Genomic DNA, 22,943 nt, shown 5'->3' on the forward strand with positions numbered 1-22,943 from the left:
CCAGAGATATGATTTTTCAAATGCAAGTAAAACACTGTAGTTTACTTTAAAAGGGATGTAATAAACAGTTTTAATTCGCTTAGCAGGTCCTGAGCGACCGGGCTAGAACAGCTACTAGTCTTCACTTGGATGGGTCACCATGCACTGGGAGCCAGTCACAGGGACCACTGGTGGCCAAAAAGACAGTTATCTGCAGGACCAGCAGTCTTGGAGTCCTCTCTGTATGTTTATTCCTTACCACAGTTCAGCCAAGAAGTGGTCCTGAGGCTGAGGATATTGGATGCTGAAGAGATGCAGGGAGCGTTCCTGGAGCCATCCTGGTTTCAATGATCCTAAGCGGTCAGCTCCTTCCTCACGACTAAATCTTCCACGATGCACCAGAGGAGAACAGTGCTGTTTTAGTTGCCACTGGTCAAATGGTCATTAGTTCCTTGCAGGCAAGTAAATCTGTCTTTCTGATGGATCAGACTCCACTCTAACTTCGGTCACAGGCCTAATAGACTTGAGGGCACTTCATGAGGTTCAGAACTTGAACGCCAGGCAGGCAGTTCGACCTCCAGTGGCGTTAAGGCATTCCTGTTCAGCTGGGCTCTAGAGGAGTGCAGGTTTCCTTAGCTTATGGTGGTCCTGAAGCATAACAGGGGGATAGCCAACCAGCCCTTGGAGCCACTTCATCTTTCTTGATGCAAGTGGAGCTTTTTTCCACGAGTGTGCACAGCAGGCACAATCCTCGGTGCAGGCCTCTCGGGTGCAGCAGGTGCAGTCCATTCTTTGGTGCAGCCTCTATTTGCTGGGTCCAAGGAGGAACACGACAATCATCTTTCCAGTCCAGTAGTGATCAGAGAACTGTGCGCCAGGGGTGCCACTTTTATGCTATCTTTGTATTTGTGGGAGGGGAGGCCTCACTTATCAAGGGGCAACAGTTCCCATAGGGCAACTCTTTCCAATTTACACCACGTCCTGGGGTTTGACCTAAAGCAATCACAGAGCCCCATTCTCTGCCTGAATCCAAGATGGCTCAGGCCTCCTTCCCTACGAGGAGCACTCGGCACAACCTTACGGTGTTCCCAACATGAGGCACTCCTCCTGAAAACATATTTCTACAACAAGTTTTCCCCCTGTGGAAGAGATGCCAGCCTAGCTGCCTACACAAAAGAGTGGGCAGGCTAAGGTGTGATAACCATTTGTTTTAGTGAGGCAGTAGCCTCTTCTAAAGCTGGGCCACCAGTAGTCATCCTGCTGGAGCAGGTCATACCTCCTCCCACCAACAGTTCTCATTGTTCCCTGTTCCAGTGAGAGCTTCACACTTCCTAAGAAGTGGCAGCCTGTTGTCTAGGGGGACAACTGCTGCAGATAGACAGAAAAGGTTACCGGAGGTTTGGGCAACTTTTTAAAGTCACCTTACCATTACAAGTTACCTTAAAGCCGATATCAGCTAAAAGTAAGGTTTAATGTAACAATAAATTTGATGATTTGGAGTAATATCTTAGTTGCTCCCAAATGGAAGTTTGCACTTAGCGCTGTAGCTAATGAAACTCCATTTTAGTCAATGGGACTAACGAACAAGTTACTTACCTTCGGTAATGCATTATCTGGTAGAGACTTAGTCAAGCTGCAGATTGCTTAACTTTTGAATTCTCCCCAGGCGTCAGACTGGATCGGAAATTTTTCAGCAGTACCTCTGTATGCGAGGTGACTGCTTCGTATGACTCTGTGATGATGTAGACTTCGGTTGTGGCTTTAGTGGAGTCATACAAGTCCCATCCGGTGCACGGCCATCAGCTTCTTCTGTGAAACCTTCCGCGCCACAACGCAGAGCCACCATAGAAACTGGCTGTGGAAACACTGTGCCAAAAAAGATCAATGTATCTTTGAAACAATAACTAGAAAACAGGGATGAATGGTATGGCAATACCAGGTCAAGATCTACAAGTTAAGACCAAATGGTTTGTTGAATCACACAACTACATGAAAGAGCGATCACAGGTGTATAAAACCAGTGCTGAAAAAGTATAAAAACCTTACAGACAAAGTCCATAAGGAAAGATCAAATGGTTCGACAAAGCTATAGCTACTTGAAACACTAAGCACCAGTGTATAAACAAGAGTTGTAAAAGAAAATAGATCTTACACTACAAAACCATTCACAGAGTGGGGAGAATGGGTAGGGTGTTAAGGAATCTGCAGCTAAACTATGTCTCTATCAGATAATATGCTACAGAATGTAAGTAACTTGTTCATCTGATAGAGACAGCTAGCCGCAGATTCCTTAACTTTTGAATTAAATGCCATAGCTACACCCAATAGGAGGAGGGTCGGCGAACTGATCCTACAAATGTTCTTTGACTGATGTCAGGTTTGTTTCCCACTATGGTTTATAGATTGGCATTATGGACACCAACATGAGTTGATGGAGATCTGTTTTATGTTGTAAATACGGCTTCCCAACCACGAATTCCCTAACAACGAGGCCACAACCACGACCTCGTCTAAACCACTTTTCTTTTTTACCACGCATTCCTTTACCACGATTTTTGGTGGTAAAGGAATGCGTGTTACTAAAAATACTTTTCTACTAGTACCCCGAAACCCCATCCCTTAATAACTAATTCCCCCACCCTAAAAAAAACACGTTCATCCACAGACACACACTAAACCAATCCCCGCCCCCCCCACTCTAAAAAATAAACACGATTACACTGGTGACATAAAAAACCAAAGCAGATGCAGGAAACACATCTATAGAAAATAATAGTGCTTCAACAAAAGTTCCACTTGTACCATCCTAGACAATGAAACTTAGTGAGTTTATGCAAGTAGTGTGCCTTTCAAGTTTAGGAATGTGACCGCTGTGGCAGTGGACTGCAAGAGATGCCATTGCCTTCGTCAGTTACAGGTGCCATGGTATTCAGTGTCATGACAGCAGGCCATCCCATCGCGATGATTTGGATGAGGCAATGCTCCTCTATGATGCAAATACAGTCCACGTCAGCTATTGACACACACAAGGGTGTACTAGACATAACCTCTAGACGTAGTGAAGTACCAGGGCAAGCATGTGCCACACGGTCATGCAGCAGCTGGTGATTCTACATTTGGTGGCGTCAGCTGTGCTGGTTAGTCAGGCCAATCGGGAGGTCGGGCTCTGGGATCCCCCTTACATAAAAGGCCTGCTTGTCATCAAACATCAGTGCCACCCATGCAGAGAACACCCATATTCACTGATAAGATCACACAAACTGCACAGTGAGGGGCCACTTTATTGTCACATCCAGTTCCTTAACATGTGAGGTGTGAAGAAATGACCACCTGGTATTCCCGTTCAGTCTTCTTACAATATCTTGGGAATGAATCAAAGCCAAGCCCTTCATAGATCATTGCACCCTTTATTAAAGCAGAAGGGTTGTAGCAACTTCCTCAAGACACTCCGAAGGAAAACACAATGCCCTTTGTGGCCGTCATGATGTCATCGGTGTAACTGCAGTTGATGCTTTCATACCCTTATAAACTAATTCCCCGAACCTTTAAAATAAATAAGAACACCCATACCCCCCAAAAATTAAACCCCTGCCTCTATAATCTAACCCTAAACCCCCCACCCCCTGAAAATTAACCCCTCTTACCTGTTCCTCCGATGTGCAAGCCAAACTCCGCCCTGCCCGAACACTGGACCGTCTCAGCCTTAACCACACACATGCGTGGTTCAGGTTAAGTCGTTGTTCGGACAAGTCGTTGTTCGACTTGCGTGACTCCGGAACTCGTTGTTCCGGAGTCGTTGTTTAGGATGTTTCCCATGGAGATCATGTCAGGCACTATTCCATCACTCTGGTTTGTCCCATCAGCTTAGTGGCAGGATTATTACATCTGGCACAGTCTCATATGTATCATACATGTGCCCTAGTATTTCATTTGTCTGTTGATCAAATATACAACCGTGAACTTAACAGTTTTTACTTTCTCATCATGAGGACAATTACATTTGATGTGTATTTTAACACTCCAATATGGCCAACATGTTTTTCAGTTCTCACTGGTTTTGTCCTTCCTCGCTGTTACCATGCAGACTTTTAAGAAACATGAATGGTGGTTACTTTACATGTGATGAAGCTTGCCGTAACGCATAATGTAATAAACTGATTCTTGCAATTTCAACTGGATTTCTTGTAGTTGGTCCTGAGAGCGTGTCAACTTGTGAACTGGGAATAGGAAGCATTTCAGCTGGTGTGCTCCGGTGGCATACATGTTGCTGCCCTTGGGTTCCTCGGTTCCGGAAGGAGCACTTGTGAGGATATATAAATAAATCTATCTATCTATCTATCTATCTATCTATCTATCTATCTATCTATCTATCTATCTATCTCCTAAAAGGACTAAGTCACAAAAAGACCAATTGCTGATTAGAGAAAATAAATGTTCCCAAGAAGACAGAGGACCTCCAACCTACCGACAGGAAAATTGCAACTGCACCAGCATATCAAAGTATATAGAAAGGACACCTCAGGATGTTCCTAAGGAAGAGAAGAACCATAAAGGTGAACATTCTCTTTAAGAAAAGAAGAAATCCTCCCAGAAAATGCTGGATATGGCTGTAAAAGCTAACCTTATATATAACAGGTGAGAAATAGGGTCCGAGGGAAACACCCGACCAACCTAGACAAGTCCCCCACTAATTATGTATAAACAAAGAGGTCCAGGGGTCAGAAAAACAGAGAGACAGAAGTCAATCAAGAAAAAATGAAAACCTGTGTAATACAAAAATCACTATCTGGACAAGAAAGTCCTCATAAAGAGGACATAATCCCATCACCCACCGTGGTGGCATGCTTCATCATATGGGATCTCCTCTTAACCACACCTGGTGTGAACAAATACAGTAATTAAGTGACAACACTACAGATGGACACCACACAAGTTGTATATTAAAAATAAGTATTCTTTATATAGATTTAATACAAGACCATAAACAACAAAAAACCACAATACTGTACTTAAAATGGTAGAATTAGCTTAGTTCTCTTTAGATATTAAAATGCGACACTTTGAGCCAATGTACCTTTGGAAGCATAACGCTATACAACGAAAGTGGTGCAGGAAAGGTGATGCGTCTGTTCCTTACACGCAGGAACGGTGATACGTCGGTTTCGTACTGCGCTTTCGTGGCGATGCGGCCCCCAACGCCGTGATGCGATGAAGATCCGGTGCAATGAAACAAAGATGGCGTCTTCTTCTTGATGCGACACGATGTGTGCACGCCCGACGGCCGTGCAGCGACTTAACGATTCTTCTGAGTCGCGACAGGAGCTGTGACACGCTTCTCCGATGATGCAAGACGTCTCGACTCGAGGCGACAGTTGCAGCGGCGACACCCTTGTTCAGTGATGCGACGACAGTGGCTATGGCAGCGACACTCTTCTTCGATGATGCGAGACGCTTTGGCTCGAAGCGACAGCTGCAGCTGCGACACCCTTGTTCAGTGATGCAGGGGCTGTGGTGGCAACACGCTTCTTCGATGTTGCGAGACGTTTCTTACGATGCGATGCGACAGCTACAGCGTCGCCACCCTTGTTCAGTGATGCGACGGCAGCGGCTGAGGCGGCGACACGCTTCTTCATGAGTTGCGCTACCAGCTCCTTGTGACACACAGTCCCTCACAAGGCCCCAATACAGCTGCAGGCACTTCCAAAAAACTTTTGGGGAGCTGGTGGTTGAAGTCTGTTGTCCCTGAGACTTCAGCAGGAGGCAAGCTCTTCTCTCAAGCCCTTGGAGATCCTTCACAAGTTGAATAAAGTACATACAAAGTTCCTTTCTCCTTTCTGTGGCAGTCAGGCAACCACTGCAGGTCAATCCCCCAAGCAGCACTTCAGTTTAGGGATAGTCTCTCTTCAGTCTCTCTGGTTCCTCTCCTCAGCAAAGGTTTCTTCTTGTTTGCCAAAGTGATCTAAAGTTCTGGGGTCTGGGTCCCCTTTTTTATACACAGTTTCTCTTTGTTCTCTGAAGGCAGAGAGGCCTTTACCTAGTCCAAACCAGTTCTGGTCAGTCCTGGAGCACTTTGCTGACCAGACTCCTCCTTTCCTTTGACAGTGTAGGCCAGGGCCATCAGACGCACCACAGGAGGTGGAGCCAGCATTGTGGAGGGAAAGCACAGCCCTATTCAGGTCCCAGGTGCAACTCTTCCCACCACTCTACATGTAGATAGCCCTATTCAGCCCTGTGCTGACTCACCCGGCCGCCGGGAATTTCCCCAGCCCCTGTCACTCAAACTCCAGACAAGGAATACACAACCTAGCAGAAGCAGGCTTGGATGGTTAGACAAGAAAATACCTACTTAAAATACCTACTTTCTAAAAGTGGTATTTTCAAACACAGAATGTTAATACCAACTTCACTAAAAGATGTATTTTATCGGTCTGAGTTCAGGCATACTAAACTCGGATTTCTACCATGTTCCTGAGTCAGTTAGGATTATAAGCTGTAATAATCAAACTGCCCATTCTGGCCTATGGGGAACAGGTAGCCTTGCAATAGTGAAAAACGAAAATGTCTCTAATTCACTATTAAGACATGCCACACACACCAGGGCATGTCCAACGTAATACTTACAATGCACCCTGCCCTTGGGCCTACCATAGGGGTGTCTGATATGAAGAAAAGGGAAGGTTTAGGGACTGGCAAGTGGGAGCACTTGCTAAGTCAGCATGGCAGTACTAGACTGCACACAGGCTCTGCAATGACAAGCCTTAGACACACTTTACCAGCTGCTTCTGTGGGTGGCACAACCAGTGCTGCAAGCCCACCAGCAGCATTTGATTTACAAGCCCTGTACTAGGGTCTGACAAATAAACCAAATAACCCAATCATGGAGTCACTAATCAATACATCAATTTACAAGAGGGAGAGCATATGCATTTTAGCACTGATCAGCAGTGGTAAAGTGCCCAGAGTCATAAAACCAACAATAACAGGTCAGACAAAATCCAGGAGGAAGGCAAAAAGTTCAGGGATGACCCTTCAAAACGGGCCAAGTCCAACAGTGGCCAATATGAGAAAAATGAAATTGAGAAATTCCCATTGAGTGGCTGAAGGTAAATAGAATGCTTTTCATGCATACTAGCCTTTCCTGGCAACTGGTGATCAATGGCATTATCAGCTGTGCGCTGAAGTACAAGCAGCATGATTTTTCTAAGTCAGTTGGTGGTTTGCCCAAGCTATTTTTCCATTGTGGATGATCCTGAGGTGTCTGTCAGACCTTGAACTCATTGTAGGAAATGGCTCTTTTTGTATGATAACCCCCCACATTTTTGACTAATCCTGTGGGTTATTTAACTCAGTAGTGCACTGGGGCTTGCTGCCCAGTTCACAGTGCATGTGCTCTGAACCCTCCCACCCAATGTACGTGCACAATTGGTTAAGACCTGTTTGGCTGTTTTAACTTACCTGTAAGTCCAAAGTATATGGTACCAGAGGTACCCAGCGCTAGTAATTTAAATGTCACTAGTGAACTGTAGCACTTACTTGTGCCACGTCAACAATGACAAAGGTGTACATTTGACTCTAGGCCTGCCACTGCAGCCTAGTCGGACAGCATTAAAACTGACAACTCAATATGGCAAAATAAAAACTCTTTTGCCATGTCAAAACATTCCTTTCTAATATTAATAAGCCACCCTTAGGAAAGGCCACAGTGGCCCACCAGGAAGGGTGCTAAATATAAAAATGAAGGGCATGTTCCCTTTTGTGTTTCTCATGCCCTAACAGTAAAAACACAAAATTTAAGTTTTCAGCATAATAAGGCTATCTGATTGAGACCTCTGGCCCCAGATTCCTCAACTTTTGAATTCTCCCCAGGCGTCAGATTGGATCCATAAATTTTTCTGCAGTACCTTTGCACGCCAGGGTACGGCTTCATTCTACTCCGTGATTACGTCGACTCTGTTACGTCAATGGAGTCATATAAGGCCCATCCAGCATGCAGACGTCAGTTTCTTTTCCGATCTGCAACACAGATCCACAGAAGGTGTTCCTCAGGCCGTTTTCTGCCCTACTTCGACCGTTTTTACCAGTTGGAACAGTGTGCCTTTCTCATGTCTTCAGGCTTTTTGGCTTGTGCATAACAGATGCCGGCCACAGACACGCACTCCGTGTGTATATGGTGTTTGGGAGAGCACCACAACTCCAATGATTGCAGCTCCTGCCTGAAGCTGAAGCCGAAGGCGCACAAGGAATGCCGAATGAAACACTTGGCGGCGCGGCTGATGCGGTCTTCGGACATTTCATGTTAGTCTCAGTCGTCTACTTCTCATTTCAAGGGTCATGACTGTTCCAGGAGGAAGTCATTTTCCATCGACTAATACTGTTAAGCGTAGGCGGTTGAAGTTGCAGCACCTCTCAACTTTGCCGTGTGGGGACTTTGTTCCTCATGGCTCATCCAGCTCGTCAGTTGAGGAGTCCGTACACGACTGCCATGTGCCTTCCCGTCTTTCCTGGGGCTAGCGAGGTGATGGCCCAAATGAGAAAATACTATAATTCTCTGGGTCCTCACACCCCCCCCCCCACACACACATGGAGTGCCGTCAGGTCCCATGGAGGAGAGAGGAGCCACGCCAGTGGGTTCGCCCTCGGTGTCAGTTGGACCGTCTGAGTCGTTGGGTCGGCATCTGCCAAATCCGCTTTGGCACCGGTGCACAGCCCTTTCTAGGTTTCCACCTTCTGCATCTATTCTCGATCAACTGACTCTGGCATTGACGTCGACGGCGCCGATCAAAATAATTTCTCCTCCTCCACTCGGCATTGCCTTCTCTGCGTCGATCGACACAGGATGCGAAGTTGATGGCACCAACTGGAGGGTATGTTGATTTTCCATTTTCCTCTCATGGTGGGGCTTCTGAAAGAGGTAGATGGGGGAGTCTGGGTTATTACAGCCTATTGCTGACACTATTCCGCCTCTTGTAGAGGAGAGTTGGCTTTCTGTACTTGGTGAGGCTAGTGGGCTGGAGTCTTCCCTGGCCTCAGGACTTCTGTCACCTCCTAGTCTTGCTACTGAGGCGAGTTCCTCTTTTGCAGACATGTTAACGAGAGTGTCTATGGTTTTGGAATTATCTCTTCCTACGGTGGAGAAGTCCACTGATCCCCTGATTTATATCCTTTATCAAGGTCAGACAGGAGTGGAACCTGTTCTCCCATATAGTGAGGCCCTGTACAACATAATGTTTGGTACTTGGGCTAAGTCTGATACTAGGGTCTTGGTGGATCGTACTATATCCCGCAGGCACTTGCCTGCTCCTGGAGATCCAGTTTGTCTCCTCAAGCATCCTACCTCTTGTAGTTTGGGAGTTCAGGTGGCATCAGCCTCACAGGATATGGATTCTTTACCTAATGTTCCATCAAATAGAGAATCTAGGAGGCAAGATTCATATGGCAAGCATATTTCTTTATGTTTATGTTTATAGGTTTATAGAGCGCTCGAATGCCGAGGCGTCTTGGCGCTGAGGTGTAACAAAGGAGGGGACAACAAAAATGCTCATATGGTATCAAAAAGGCGAGTTTTTAGCCCTTTCCTAAAAACCTGGAGGTCAGGTTGCAGTCTCATGGCTAGAGGCAGATTATTCCACAGTCTAGCCGCGCAATATGTTATAGACCGACCCCCCCCCATCGTGACTTTTTAATTTTAGGGACCCTAACAAGCCCCTGTGTTAGTTCTGCTTTAAGGTCCACTAACACGTCTTGTGTTCTTGGGTGTTTTTCTCAGAGATAAGCCTGTCTGCTCGTGCCAAGCTACCAAGGGGGTGAGCAGGGGTTATTTTAGGAGTGTACCCCCTTACCCTGACTAGACGCAAGAGCCCCTACTTGGACAACGGTACCTACCTCTGCCAACTAGAGACCCCCAAATCTAACAGCCACATTTCAAAACTGGTGTCAACATTTCAATCTACAAAACCAATCCAGCTGTTCTGATATGAGAGTTGAGATTGGATCCTGCTTTCAAACAAATTTTAATGATTTTATTAGAATAACTTATTTTAAAAACATAAATAAACACTACTTACTTGTTTCTTACAGGTGTCTGAAATTACTGCCAACTGACCCGTATCCTGTCCGGAATTACTACTTTCTGAGTTCTGACTTGAGCTGTAGTGAGGCGGAGTAATAGATCCTTGTTGCATAGTTTGCATTTTGTTAAATTCACAAATATCTTTTCCCTGTCTCGCACATCTAAAATAAATGAATAAGGAATAAGTACTTTCAGTGACATCAATGATACGTTCAGACAAATCAAGGTGGAGATTTTATGAATCAATGAACTCAGATTTCTGGTAAGCACTCTCAACTGAGCCCTTTAAATATGTGTGGCAAAATAAAATTGCAAAGAAAAAACAGAGACTGAGTATTAAGGCATTAATAAATACCTGCACACCTGCACATTTTTCATTGCTCGTTTACATTACACACTATTAATAACCTTGATCGTGGCCAAAAAGGCAAGAAAATCATTGCACAGCATGACAAAATTAGGAAACAAGGATCAAGAAGAACATATATTCAAAATAGATAGAGAAGTGTTTCCATATGTCTATTTCTTTCCTCCAAGTAGAACATCTAAATACCTGATGCATAACAAAGGCTCCTTTATGATGCAACATGCTGTGTTCCATTTCTGCAACACTCCAGTAGATGATGTGGAAAGTTCAAGGTTTAGAGTTTCTGATGAGCAATGTTATTGTGAGGGGGGGAGGGGAGAAAGAGAGGAGGCGGGGGGAGTTGCATTTATTTTATCTACAAACATTAGTAATGAGAACATTTTCAGTATATTTATACAGCTAAATTAATAGATAATTCTCAGGTTAAACAAAACCACGCAGTAGAAGACATTAAGAAAGGTTGGGTATTGATGATTTTAACAAGAGAAAATGTAAATTAATTCTCTCTACCTCTCTTAGTTACATGTTGCAAGGTAAAGGAGGCCCCACAAGCTTCTCTGAGTACATCTACACACTCTCTCTCTTTATATATATACATATACACACACATCTATATATATTTACATATATATTTACATATATATATATATATATATATATATATATATACATACATATCGCGAGGCAGTGGATGTTTGTACCTGAATAAAGCCTTGAGAGGAACGCTGGTTTGGAGTGCTGCTTTTGCGAGGGCAAGTTTGGAGTGTAAATATTAGGCGGCGGCCCTGCCGCCGAGCTTGCACCACCCCAGAATCAAGGGTGCCACAGGTTTTTGTATTTAACTGAACCATGTTGCGGAATACCAGCGAAGGATTTATGACAGACATTGCCAAACAAGGCCCGTTTGCGGGCTTGTAATTTTTAAGGGACAGCATTAAGTGTGACCATCCAGGTCTGATTGAACTACGTCTCCCACAGTGCTCCACAGTACCATATGACCTGCCCATCCAAGGGGGTGTGGAAACACGTATTTAAAGTGAAGCGGGAGGCGTGTACGCATCTGTTCCATTCAGCCTTTTGAGGAAGAGGGAAACTCCTTCGAAACGCGTCAGGCAATGAAGGATGGAGCAACTGAGACCCGTATCGCGAGGCAGTGGATGTCAGTGACTGTTTGGGCTGGAGATATATATATATATGTGTGTGTGTGTGTGTGTGTGTGTGTGTGTGTGTGTGTGTGTGTGTGTGTGTGTGTGTGTGTGTGTGTGTGTGTGTGTGTGTGTGTGTGTGTGTGTGTGTGTGTGTGTGTGTGTGTGTGTGTGTGTGTGTGTGTGTGTGTGTGTGTGTGTGTGTGTGTGTGTGTGTGTGTGTGTGTGTGTGTGTGTGTGTGTGTGTGTGTGTGTGTGTGTGTGTGTGTGTGTGTGTGTGTGTGTGTGTGTGTGTGTGTGTGTTTGGATCAGCTACTGATGGCTGTGTAAGTGGCTCTATGGGTAGATGAGTGTGTGTGAGTGAATGTATGGGTGACAGAGGCTTTGTGAATGGATCTATGGGCGAGTAACTGGGCGTGTAAGTGGATGTATGGGTGAGTGGCAGTTTGACTGGGTGTATGGGAAAGTGAGTGGGTATGTGAGTGGCTGTTTTGCTGAGTAAGTATTTGTGTGAGTGGCTGTATAGATGAGTGAGTGGCTGCAAGTGATTGTATTGATGTCTGAATGGGACTGTAAGTGGGTTTGTGGATTCGTGAATGGGTTTGTGAGTACCTGTATGGAAGAGTGAGCAGCTCTGTTAGTAGCTGTATGAGTGGCTGTGTGACTGAGTGAGTTGTAGTATGAGTGGGTGCGTGAATGGGTATGTGAGTGGTTGCATGTGTGAGAGTTGCTGTACAGGTCTGGGAGTGATTTTGTGAGAAGCTGTATGGGTGAGCAAGTGGCTTTGTGAGTGGCTGTATGAGTGTGTGAGTAGTTGTTGGGTCTGTGAATGGGTATGTGAGTGGGTGTGCGGGAGTATGAGAGGTTGCATGGGGGTATGAGTGGGTGTGAGTGGGTCTGTGGATGATGTCATCAGTGATGTCACTGACCATGTCATGAGTGATGTAATATGTGAGATCATAAGCTGTGCATTGCAGGGTGTACATTATAGTTAGCTTAGGTAACTATAACTGCAGAATTTCAATGGTTTACTACGAGTGAAATCTGAGCCCTACAACAACGTCCCTGTAAACTGTTTTTCAGTGAATTTCTAAGGTTTTTTAAATTCTATTTCTTAACTATAATGTCCCTGTAACCTTTGTTGTTTTACTGAATTTCGACTTAAAAAAATGATTTCCTAACTGTAACCTGTAACCTTTGAGAGTTCATGTGTGAGTGACTGTACAGGTACGTGAGTGGGTATGCGTGTCTCTGAGGGGTTGGGTGAGTGTCTGAGTGGATCTGGGAATTGGTGCATGAGTCTCAGAGGATCTGTGAGTGGGTGCATGAGTGTCTGAGTAGGTCAGTGAGTGGGTGCATGAGTAGGTGTGTGAGTGGGTACTTGAGTGTATGAGTAGGTCTGTCAGTGGATATGCAGTAAAAACAAAAAGTAGGGCAGCAGGTCCTCGTGCCAGCTTCCCCTGTGACGGTCCTTTTGTCCAGCTTGCCTGCAGTCCGCTACTGTCTGCTGCCTTCGGTTTTTTACCTCCTCTGCTCATTTTCTCCTCATTTTTCTACCTCTCCTCTGCACACTACTGCCCTCTATGTTGTTCAACCTCTTATTGTGCCTCTTTCTGCTCACTCCTGACCTTTATTCTGCTTCCTGCTGCTCGTTTCTGACTACTATTTTGCCTCTTTCTGCTCATTCTGCCCATTACTTTGCCTCTTTTTACTGGCTTCTGACCTTTATTTTGCCTCTTTCTGCTTGTTTCTGACCTTTATTCTGCCTCTTTCTGCTCATTGCTGACCTTTATTCTGCATTTTTCTGCTTGTTTCAGACCTTTATTTTGCCTCTTTCAGCTAGTTTCTGACTTTTATTCTGCCCCTTTCTGCTTGTTTCTGACCTTTACTTTCCCTCTTTCTGCTCCTTTCTCACCCTTATCTTGCCTTTTTCTGCTCGTTGCTGACCTTCATCTGCCTCTTTTTGCTTGTTTCTCACCTTTATTCGGCCACTTTCAACTCGTTTCTTAACTTTATCTTGCCTATTTTTGCTTGTTGCTAACCTTTATTCTGCCACTTTCTGCTAGTTTCTCACCTTTATCTTGCCTCTTTATGTTTTTTTCTGATCTTAATTATGTCCCTTTCTGCTCCCTTCTGACCTTACCCGGGAGCCGGCATTGCTGTTGTAGGCAGGGAGCTGCTGCAAATGCAGTTCATTGGATGCACAAGCAATACTTTCATCTTTTTCCTTGCCCACATGTCTGCAGGCAGAGAAAGAGATGAAGCCTCTGCTTTCAGAGGGCGAGAGCACTTTGACAGCTCCTGCCTGCTGGAACCAGTTTGTTTGCTTTAGCTTGGTGGGAGCTGTCAACTCCCGCCAAGCATAAGCAAACAGTTATGTTCATGATGTGGGCTCTCTGGGGCATAGCAGGAGCGTTGCCCTGCGGGGTGGCGGTCCCAAGGGTCATGTATGGCTCCAGGAGGGAAGCTGCACACCCCCCCTCCTTGAAATTTCAGGGCCTGCCCCAGAGAGGTGGTAGTCCCCGGGCACTATGTGGGCCGTGAGGATGCCGCATGGTCCCATATCATTTTTAAAAAGAATATTCAGCCATAGGGAGATCGTGGTGCCGGGGAGGGGGGGCAGGGGGGGTGGGGGGGGGGGGGTCTGCATTACGTGTTATTTAGCTCCAGGGACGTGGAGGTACCCGGGGCTTATAGAGCCCATAGGGGGCCAGTGTGCCCCCTCGTTTTTTTATCCAAAAATCCCCGGATGAGCCTTGGGAGGGGGGGTCCCAGTGCAACCCCCCCTTTCTTATAAAAATGCCCCTGGGATCTGGCCTACCCGGGAGCTCTGATCAAAACTAGCGCAGGAGTACGCGCTTTTTATTTTGACGCGGATTCATGGCTCTGTCACGTTTCTGTAGCAAGTTCTTGTTTAGAAAGTGCTTTTTGGCCCTGTTGGGATTACAGGGGAACCCCAGTTACAGAGACAGGGCATTCCTACCCTGCCCCCTTTTCTCGTCTTTAAACACTTTTTGTGAGACTAGGCTGAAGCTAAGTCCCAAGATGGCTGCCAACGCTTCCTGGTTGAAGTGTTGGCAGGCAATCAGATTTGAGCACGGGGACTGTTCGATTCTCTGAGGATCCGTGTCCCTATATATCCAAATTTAGATTTCTTTTACTTTCTCAAAAACTACTGAACAGATTTACACCAATTCACAAATAGGTTGCTTTCTGAACCAACTGCTACCTTTCTGCCAAATTTGGTGTCATTTTGTTCAGTAGTTCGGGCTGTAGTCAAGTCAAAAATCCCTATGGGAATTTGCATGGGGAAACTGTCTTTTGGGACCCCCCCCTTCTCGACCCCCGCTTGACAGATTACCACGAAACTTACAAGACAGCAGCTGGAGTGAGCGTCTTACTAGTTTTAAAACTTTTGCAAGGATTCGTCAAACTGCACCTAAGTTATTGGCAAAACAAAAAATGCTCTTTCTATGGAAACAAGGTCCTAACATCAACTATCTACTGGCAACCACCAGTAGGTACCATACATACATACATACATATGTGTGTGTACATATATATATATATATATATATATATATATATGTATTCCAATGGCCCAAAGCTTTATGAGGAAGCACTCGACAGCAAATGAAAAACCAAAAGGTTTATTTTCACCAAGAAACCAGCATTAGCATTCCAGTTAGCATTCATAGCGCCTTACGCGTTTCAAGGCTCCTGCCTTTCTTCAGAGGCGACTTACAAGATGTGAATGTTTCCAGAGAGCTTTTTATTCACAGCTGCATGTTGTTTGTTAATTGCTTTGCTCAGTGCGTGAAAATAAACCTTTTGGTTTTTCATTTGCTGTTGAGTGCTTCCTCATAAAGCTTTGGGCCATTGGAATACATATATATATATATATATATATATATATCAATCCACTAGGTGCCTGCTGAGGAAGAGCCCAAGTCAGGTAAGATTTGCTGAAATATCTTTAATGGAGGTTGCTGTACATGTTGGGAAAGTCTTGCCACTCTGAATCAAAGTCCTGCTCCCCGACGCGTTTCGTGCTGGCGCACTTAATCATGGGCTGCGGGCTGAAAATCGATGAGACTGCATCACATTGTTTGAAGCACGTAAGTAGCAAAAGTCCCCGCCTCAGTGGGCGTAGCCACAGCAAGTGGCATTCTGGTCTTCGTAGTAGCTTCGTCTTCCTCAGTGGGCTGTGTGCAGTCCAAACGAAAATGAAGTGAAGTATTGCCCAGGTGGGTTGTGGTCACATCACTCCCCTTCACGACAGCGCCTCGATCCTCCAAAAGCAGCTACCATCCCCGCCACTGCAACGCCGGTTGACGCTGCTGCCGGTCTGAACAAACAGCAGGGCTCCTCCGCGGTCCAGGCGGAACCGCTAAACATCAATCCACTAGGTGCCTGCTGAGGAAGAGCCCAAGTCAGGTAAGATTTGCTGAAATATCTTTAATGGAGGTTGCTGTACATGTTGGGAAAGTCTTGCCACTCTGAATCAAAGTCCTGCTCCCCGACGCGTTTCGTTTCGTTTATATATATACACGCGCACACACACACATTTATATATTCAGTAAAAAAACAAAGCTTACAGGAAAGTGATAGTTGGGTTCAGATTTTACACATACAAAATCATAGAAATTCAGCAGTTATAATAGAAGTTACCTTAAATAAACTGTAACTCCTGCCCTAAGGTGACTATAACTTGCGCCCCCACTATGCACAGTTTATCAACAATAATTTGACAGCAAATGTTGTAGTGATATTATCAATGATGTTTTAGAAGGTGTTCTGAGTGATGCAATATGTGGGGTAATTAGCAGCGCATGGCAAAGGAGCAAGTTACCTTAGGGCACGAGTTTCTATGGTTTTGTGTGTGTAAAATCTGATCCTAACTATAACGTCCCTGCAACCTTTGTTTTTGTCATTACATTTATAGTTTTTTTTAACGAAAAGTAATATTTAATTACCATACGCCCACCTCTCCAGGCTGATTGTAGCCACGGAGACCCCATTACCGGGGTCCGGCACATTTTGTGGGGGAGGGGGCACATGTCCCCTTATCTGGGTCGATTTTGGCCCAGTGGACCCTATCCCCAGGGGCTCATCGGTATATTTACATGGGAGGGGATCCCACAGACACCGGCTGATTTCAGACCCGGGGACCCCATCTTCTGCGGCCGGCCCATATTCCAATGAGGGCATGCATTCCCCCTCCCGGGCCAATTTCGGACCTTGGGGACTCTATCCCTGGGGGTCCAGCTCCTTTTTACGCAACCCCCTCCCCGGTCCGATTTCGGCCCCAGAGACCCCATCACCGGGTCCTGGCCAATGACTAAAGGGGGCACATAGTCCCCCTTCCTCTGGCTGATATCGTCCCTGGGGACCCCATCCCCCAGGAGCCTGCCAACTAAGGGTGGTAACCTACCCAGGGTACCCACAATCTCCTTGTTGGGGGCCGCGGGGGAGCCCAGCAGCATCAGCTGGCTCCCCACATCTAGTGGGAGCCTGCATTGCTCCTGCCTGCAGACAGCAGCTAAAAATGCTTCTCCCTGTGGCCCCCCTCCCCTTTGCTAAAAGGGTACGCCCTAAGGGATGGGCTCCCCGGGGTTAAAATCAGCCCATGTAGGTGGGCTGTGTGCCCCTATTCCCCTTTAACAAGCAAGGCCGGGCGCCAGAGAATGTGGTCCACATGGATGGAAATTCATCTCGGGAGGGAGGCTGCGTGCCCTCCTCTCACTTTATTTTAAACGTTGGACCCCGGGGGATGGGGGTACCAGGGCCCAGGGAGGGGATACACACGGCTCACTGTCCCTAATTATATTAATGAATCCACCCGGGGGCATGAAAAAAACAAGTGCGGGAGCCTGGGCTTTTTAAAAAAAATAAATTTGCTGCAAATTTGTGGTAAAACTAAAACAAATCTAAACTTTTTTGCACCCAGGCAGGGTGCCTGCGGGATCGCACCGCCAGGCCTAGGGGTTTTGGGTTTAACAAAATGTCTGCCACCACTTCCTGGTTATAGTGGTGGCAGTCAATCAGATCTCATCATGTGATCTGTCGGATCCACAGAGGATCCGCGTACCTAGATATACACAAATCTTTTTTTTAATTAACTTCAAAACTACTGAACGGTTTTACATCTAATTACAAAAATAGATCTTTCTGAGCCAAGATCTACCTTTCTACTAAATTTGATGTAATTCTATTCAGTGGTTCGGTTTGTACTCATGTCTAAAATCCCTAATAGAAACTACATGGGTAAAAAGGATTTTGGGAATCCTCCCTTTTTTATTGGCCATCGCTTGACAAATCACCCTGAAACTTTCCAGACAGAAGCTGAATTGACTAGCACACTAGTTTTGAAAATTTTGTGAAGATTCGCCAAGTTATTAGCAAAACAAAAAATGCTTTTCCTATGGTATCTCGGTCCTCACTATAACTACCTACTTGGGGTGGGGGGGGGGGGGAGAGAGAGAGAGAGAGAGAGAGAGAGAGAGACAGAGAGAGAGAGAGAGACAGAGAGACAGAGAGAGAGAGAGAGACAGAGAGACAGAGAGAGAGAGAGAGAGAGAGAGAGAGAGAGAGAGAGAGAGAGAGAGAGAGAGAGAGAGAGAGAGAGAGAGAGAGACAGAGAGAGACAGAGAGAGACAGAGAGAGAGAGAGAGAGACAGAGACCATACACACACACAAGTATGTACAGCTATACATACATAAATAAGAATAAGTTACTTACCTTTCAGTAATGCCTTTTCTGGTAGAGACAATCTAACCTCAGATTTCTCACCTTCTAAATTTCCCCAGGTGACAAACTGGAGCTAGAGAATTTACTAAGCAATTCCCTTGCACGTCAGTAGGTGCCACTGTACAGCTCTGCGTCTGATCCATTCCACCCACTATATCTATAACACATCCACTGGCAGACGTCAGTTTCTTTCTGATCTCTGTCTGTGATGTCAAGAGTGAAGCCCTCAGAAATCAGAATTTGCCTGTGTGCAGTTCTCTAGAATATATCTCATCAGTGGATCGTATAAATGCACAAGGGGGTCGGTGAGGAATCTGCAGTTGATATAGTCTCTATCAGAAGTCATTACTTAAGGTAAGTTATTTATTCTTCTGATAGAGATATCTAACTGCAGATTTCTCACCTTGTGCATAGATACCAAAGCTGGCTATGTATAGACATGCACACTGTCTTAAGTTTATGATAGGCAAACAATTCAGAAACGACACCTGCCCATCCCCATCAGCTGTCGGAGGGGATCGGAACGAACCCTCTGGGTAAAGGTCTGCAAAAGTATGTAGTTTCATTTTGTGTGCTAGTTCTTTTCCAATGCCGCCTCCCGTGGGGAACAGCATTGGATTGTTTGCCAGTGGCATAGCCGGGGCATATAGAATGGGAGCGCTGGTTATCTTCCGCAGCTCGTCCCAGGCCCAGCGTAGGGTTTCTACGGTGTCAATATTGTCCCTTGGGCGTTTGTACGTCTGAAACAGGGCGACCCGATAGGGGAGGGGGGTTGCAACAGCCTCCTCCACCGCCACATGGGGCTGAAAAGGAGTAGGATGCACCCTGTAGTGTAAAAACTGAGCTTGTGCACTCCATGCATATAATTGCATGTCTGGAGCTCCCAGTCCCCCCTGGCTCAAAGGAAGCGTTAATAATGCCCATTGACATTCTCGCTTGTCCGCCCGCCCATACCTGGGAGATCAGCAGGGACCGCAGGGTTTAAAAAAAGGCTTGTATAAGGACCAAGGGCAGATTAACAAATAAAGGAATTTGATAGCACCACCATTTTCACCAGCGCTATTCTCCCGGCCAGAGAAAGCGGGAGCCCAGCCCATGCAGTGATCTTGTCTTCCAGCCAGGTCACGGCACGGCCATAATTCATATTCCATAGGATCTGCATGTCCCTGCTAATCCAAATGCCTAAATACTTCACGGGTTCTGTCGTCCAATTAAGAGGGAACTCAGAGGGGCCCTGGACAGTACCATCCGTCAAAGGGAAAATGACAGACTTAGCCCAATCTATCGAGATACCGGAGAGGCCGCCAAATTTAACAAATTCTCTCAATAACGGATCCAGATTTGATGACGGCTCAGACACATATAAAGTAACGTCATCGGCATATAATGAAATGAAAAGACTACAGGCACTAAAGCCTATTCCGTTAGCTGTGTGATGCTGCCGGCAGCGGGCATCCCTGCCTAGTACCCCATGAAATGTTAAAAGGTTCCGCGAAGAGGCTATTCAAGCTCACGCGCGCCAGCGGCTGCTTGTAGAGGAGGTGGATTAGGTTGATGAATAACGGATTGAAGCCCATGCGACCCAGAATTGCAAACAGGTATTACCACTCCAAAGTATCAAACGCCTTTGTGGCGTCTAAAAAACACAACTGCAGCTTGTACCTCGGGATGCAAATAGTGTAACACCGAAAACAAAGTCCTGAGATTCTGAGATGTTGCTCTGCCAGGAATAAAGCCCGATTGGTCAGGGCGAGCAACCAGGGGGAGCAGAGGTTGCAGCCTATTGGCAATCAATTTTGCAAAATATGTTGCGTCGACGTTAATTAAAGAGAGTGGCCTATAGGAGTCCAATTCATCTTCCGGCTTCCCAGGTTTTAAGAGGGTGATTACTATTGCCTCACGCATAGACCGTTTCACAGACTTCAACAAAGAGCTCAAACAGCTGAGGAGCTAGTTCTTCTACATAGGTTTTATAGAAAGCGGTTGTCAGCCCGTCAGAGCCAGGGCCTTGTTGGAAGGCAAACTTTTTATGACCTGTGCCACATCGTCTACCGTAAATGGGAAATCTAGATATTCCCTTTGTCTGTTACTCAACCAGAGCAATTCCAGGGAGTCAAGGAAAGGCGACAGGCCTTCGAGACTATCGCACTGTGTAGTCGTATAGAGCTTAGAGTAAAGACTCGAGAACTCATCCAATATAGCTCTCTGCCCCCTGATGACCGATTGGTCAGCAGTCTTCAATTCAGTGATGTAAGCAGTAGATCGTGGGGCGCGGAGCATTGCCGCTAATGTCCGTCCTGGCCTATCACCCTCACCGAATCGTAGAGCCTGGGCGTGCTTGCCTAGGATTTTGACTTCCCTGTGGGCCTCCTCCTCAAATTCAAGCAGTTTTTCTATTAACGCTACCAACGTACTGGAATCCACAGAGGAATAAAATTGTGATTCTAGTTCCCTGATCTGTTTTTCAAGTGTGGCAAGGGTCGCCCGGATAGCCTTCAACACCCCCGCTTGTCGGGCTATACAGTGTCCTCTCACCACAGTTTTGAAGGCTTCCCACGGGGTGGCCATGGTGTCCACAGAACCCCCATTCAGGGAAAAATAGTCTTTTATATCTCCTCTAATCTCATCCTTAAAAGCATCCTCAAGGAGGACTTCCTGTGGCAGCCGCCAAGTATACAGTCGCGGAATGGAGTTGGCTATTGCTAGGCGCAAAAGACAGGGAGCGTGACCTGATAACCTGGGAAGATGTAGGACCTCCCCCACCCACGTAGCCACACCCCGGGACACTAACCAGTAATCAAATCTTGACCACGCTTTATGGTATTCTGAGATACAGGTCCCTTCCTGAACCGTCGGGGGTGTGCACCTCCAAATGTCCACCAAGCCCCCGTTGGACAGTATAGCTTGTAAGGTAGCACTTGCCAAAGGGTGTAATGTTCTAGACACCCACTTCCTGTCCAATACATCATCAAGGATGGCACTGAAGTCCCCTCCCCAAATAATGGTGTCACAGTTCGCTGCTTTCACCTTCGCCCACATAGATCGGAAAAAGTCGGGTGAGTCAGTGTTTGGGCCATACACCGCCACCAACACCATTGGATTGCCACCCAAAGAACCTTGAATAATCGTATATGTGCCTTCTGGGTCTAGCTGTATCGCTCCCTCTTTCCAGTCAAGGCCTCGTCTAATCAACACAGCCACCCCTCTAGAGTAATTTGAGTAAATAGAGGAGTAAATCGACCCCCATGTTATGTTATGTTATGTTATGTTAAAATGGTATTTATAGAGCGCGCGGCTACTCAAAAAGAGTGTCCCGGCGCTTTTATTTAAGGTAGACTACAAAATGATAACATAGCATGTTAAAAGAGAAAAAGTGACACAGACAAAAAGAAAAACAACAAACAAAACCGAACCTACTGAATAAACAACCAGGATTTAAGATCCTTTCTAAAAGCTAGTAAGCTGGTAGCTCCCCGCAATGTAAGAGGCAGAGAGTTCCACAGCTGTGGCGCCAGTAGTCCAAAAGAACGACCTCCCAAGCGCGCCCATCTGCTATGCCTCAATCTAGGAGATGAGGTAGAACTAAGATGTGTCTCTTGCAACATACAGACGTCAATGTGATGTTGAAGTAAATAGGAGTGCACTAATCTGGATTTCCTAGCATCATTTAACCCACAAATGTTCCAGGTGAGGAAATTCAAAGAAGTCATGGGATACACATGTGTATATAGTGCAGTGAGACAGAAGGAGCCCAACACAATGTCAGATATGTTCCCACATGGCAGTCAACCAGAATAATAGAGAGCAAAGGTCTGCAAACAACAAAACAACCCCACCCCCCCAACTCACCACCCACTCCAACCCCCCAATCAGGTTGCAGAAACCCCATCTCAACCATCGTAACAGCTACAGCTACTAGTGGGAGCTCTCCCATGGGGGGCGTAGTACCGAGAGCATACTCCCCCGAGTTCTCAGGGTGGCCAAGAACATTTCAGTGAGACGCGTGGTGTGCCGCTGGTCGAAGGTCAGTTTCGGCTGTTTTGCGTCTTGCTTGCCCATGGCTCGAGCCATGATACACGTCAGTCAATCTCTGTTTACAACTAGGGGTGTGAAGTAGGGCCGGCACTCGAGTCGCGCAGTAAGTGAAGGTGATCGGGTAACTAGGCTATCAAAAGGCAAGTCTCTCCTCCCTTGAGAGGGATACCCACGCAGGCACTGCAGCGACAACAATTCAGCGTCTGAGGCAGCCGCGCAGAGTCCACCGGGAACGGACACCACCCAGCAATGAGGCACAGCAGCCAAGGTGCTGCCAGTCCAAGCGCCCAGATTCACCCGCACTGGCACCACGTGCCACAACCAACACACCAGAACCGCAGCTAGATGAGTCAGCAGGGGTAGCTTACCATCCAACAATCATAACTCACCCCCCCCCTTGGTGTTGCACCTCGCCCACTGCGTTTGTGGAGGTGCTGTATGTGCTGGGGTGGGTAGCGGCAAGGCCATGTGGTGCAAAAAAAGGCCTGAAAGTCCAGTCTCAGCAACCACGTGAAGGGTGATGAATGCAGGCCGTCGGATGCAGCATTAACATTTATATGCACTTTCCAAGGGGGTATCCCAGGTGTCAAGCAAAGT

The 22,943-nt window shown here is 46.3% G+C and overlaps 1 protein-coding gene across 4 annotated transcripts in view; it reads right to left on the minus strand.

Annotated features, from left to right (window-relative positions):
- The window catches only part of BDP1 (BDP1 general transcription factor IIIB subunit), a 1,439,438-nt gene that overhangs the window by 276,963 nt on the left and 1,139,532 nt on the right, over positions 1–22,943 (minus strand). For all 4 annotated transcript variants that reach the window (XM_085632357.1, XM_085632359.1, XM_085632358.1 and 1 more), the window contains one exon: positions 10,044–10,209. In XM_085632357.1, the coding sequence (XP_085488483.1) occupies positions 10,044–10,209 (166 nt within the window). The remainder of the gene's footprint in view (positions 1–10,043; positions 10,210–22,943) is intronic.

The sequence above is a fragment of the Triturus cristatus genome, chromosome 2_1 (genome assembly GCF_964204655.1).
Source record: "Triturus cristatus chromosome 2_1, aTriCri1.1, whole genome shotgun sequence".
NCBI lineage: Eukaryota > Metazoa > Chordata > Amphibia > Caudata > Salamandridae > Triturus > Triturus cristatus.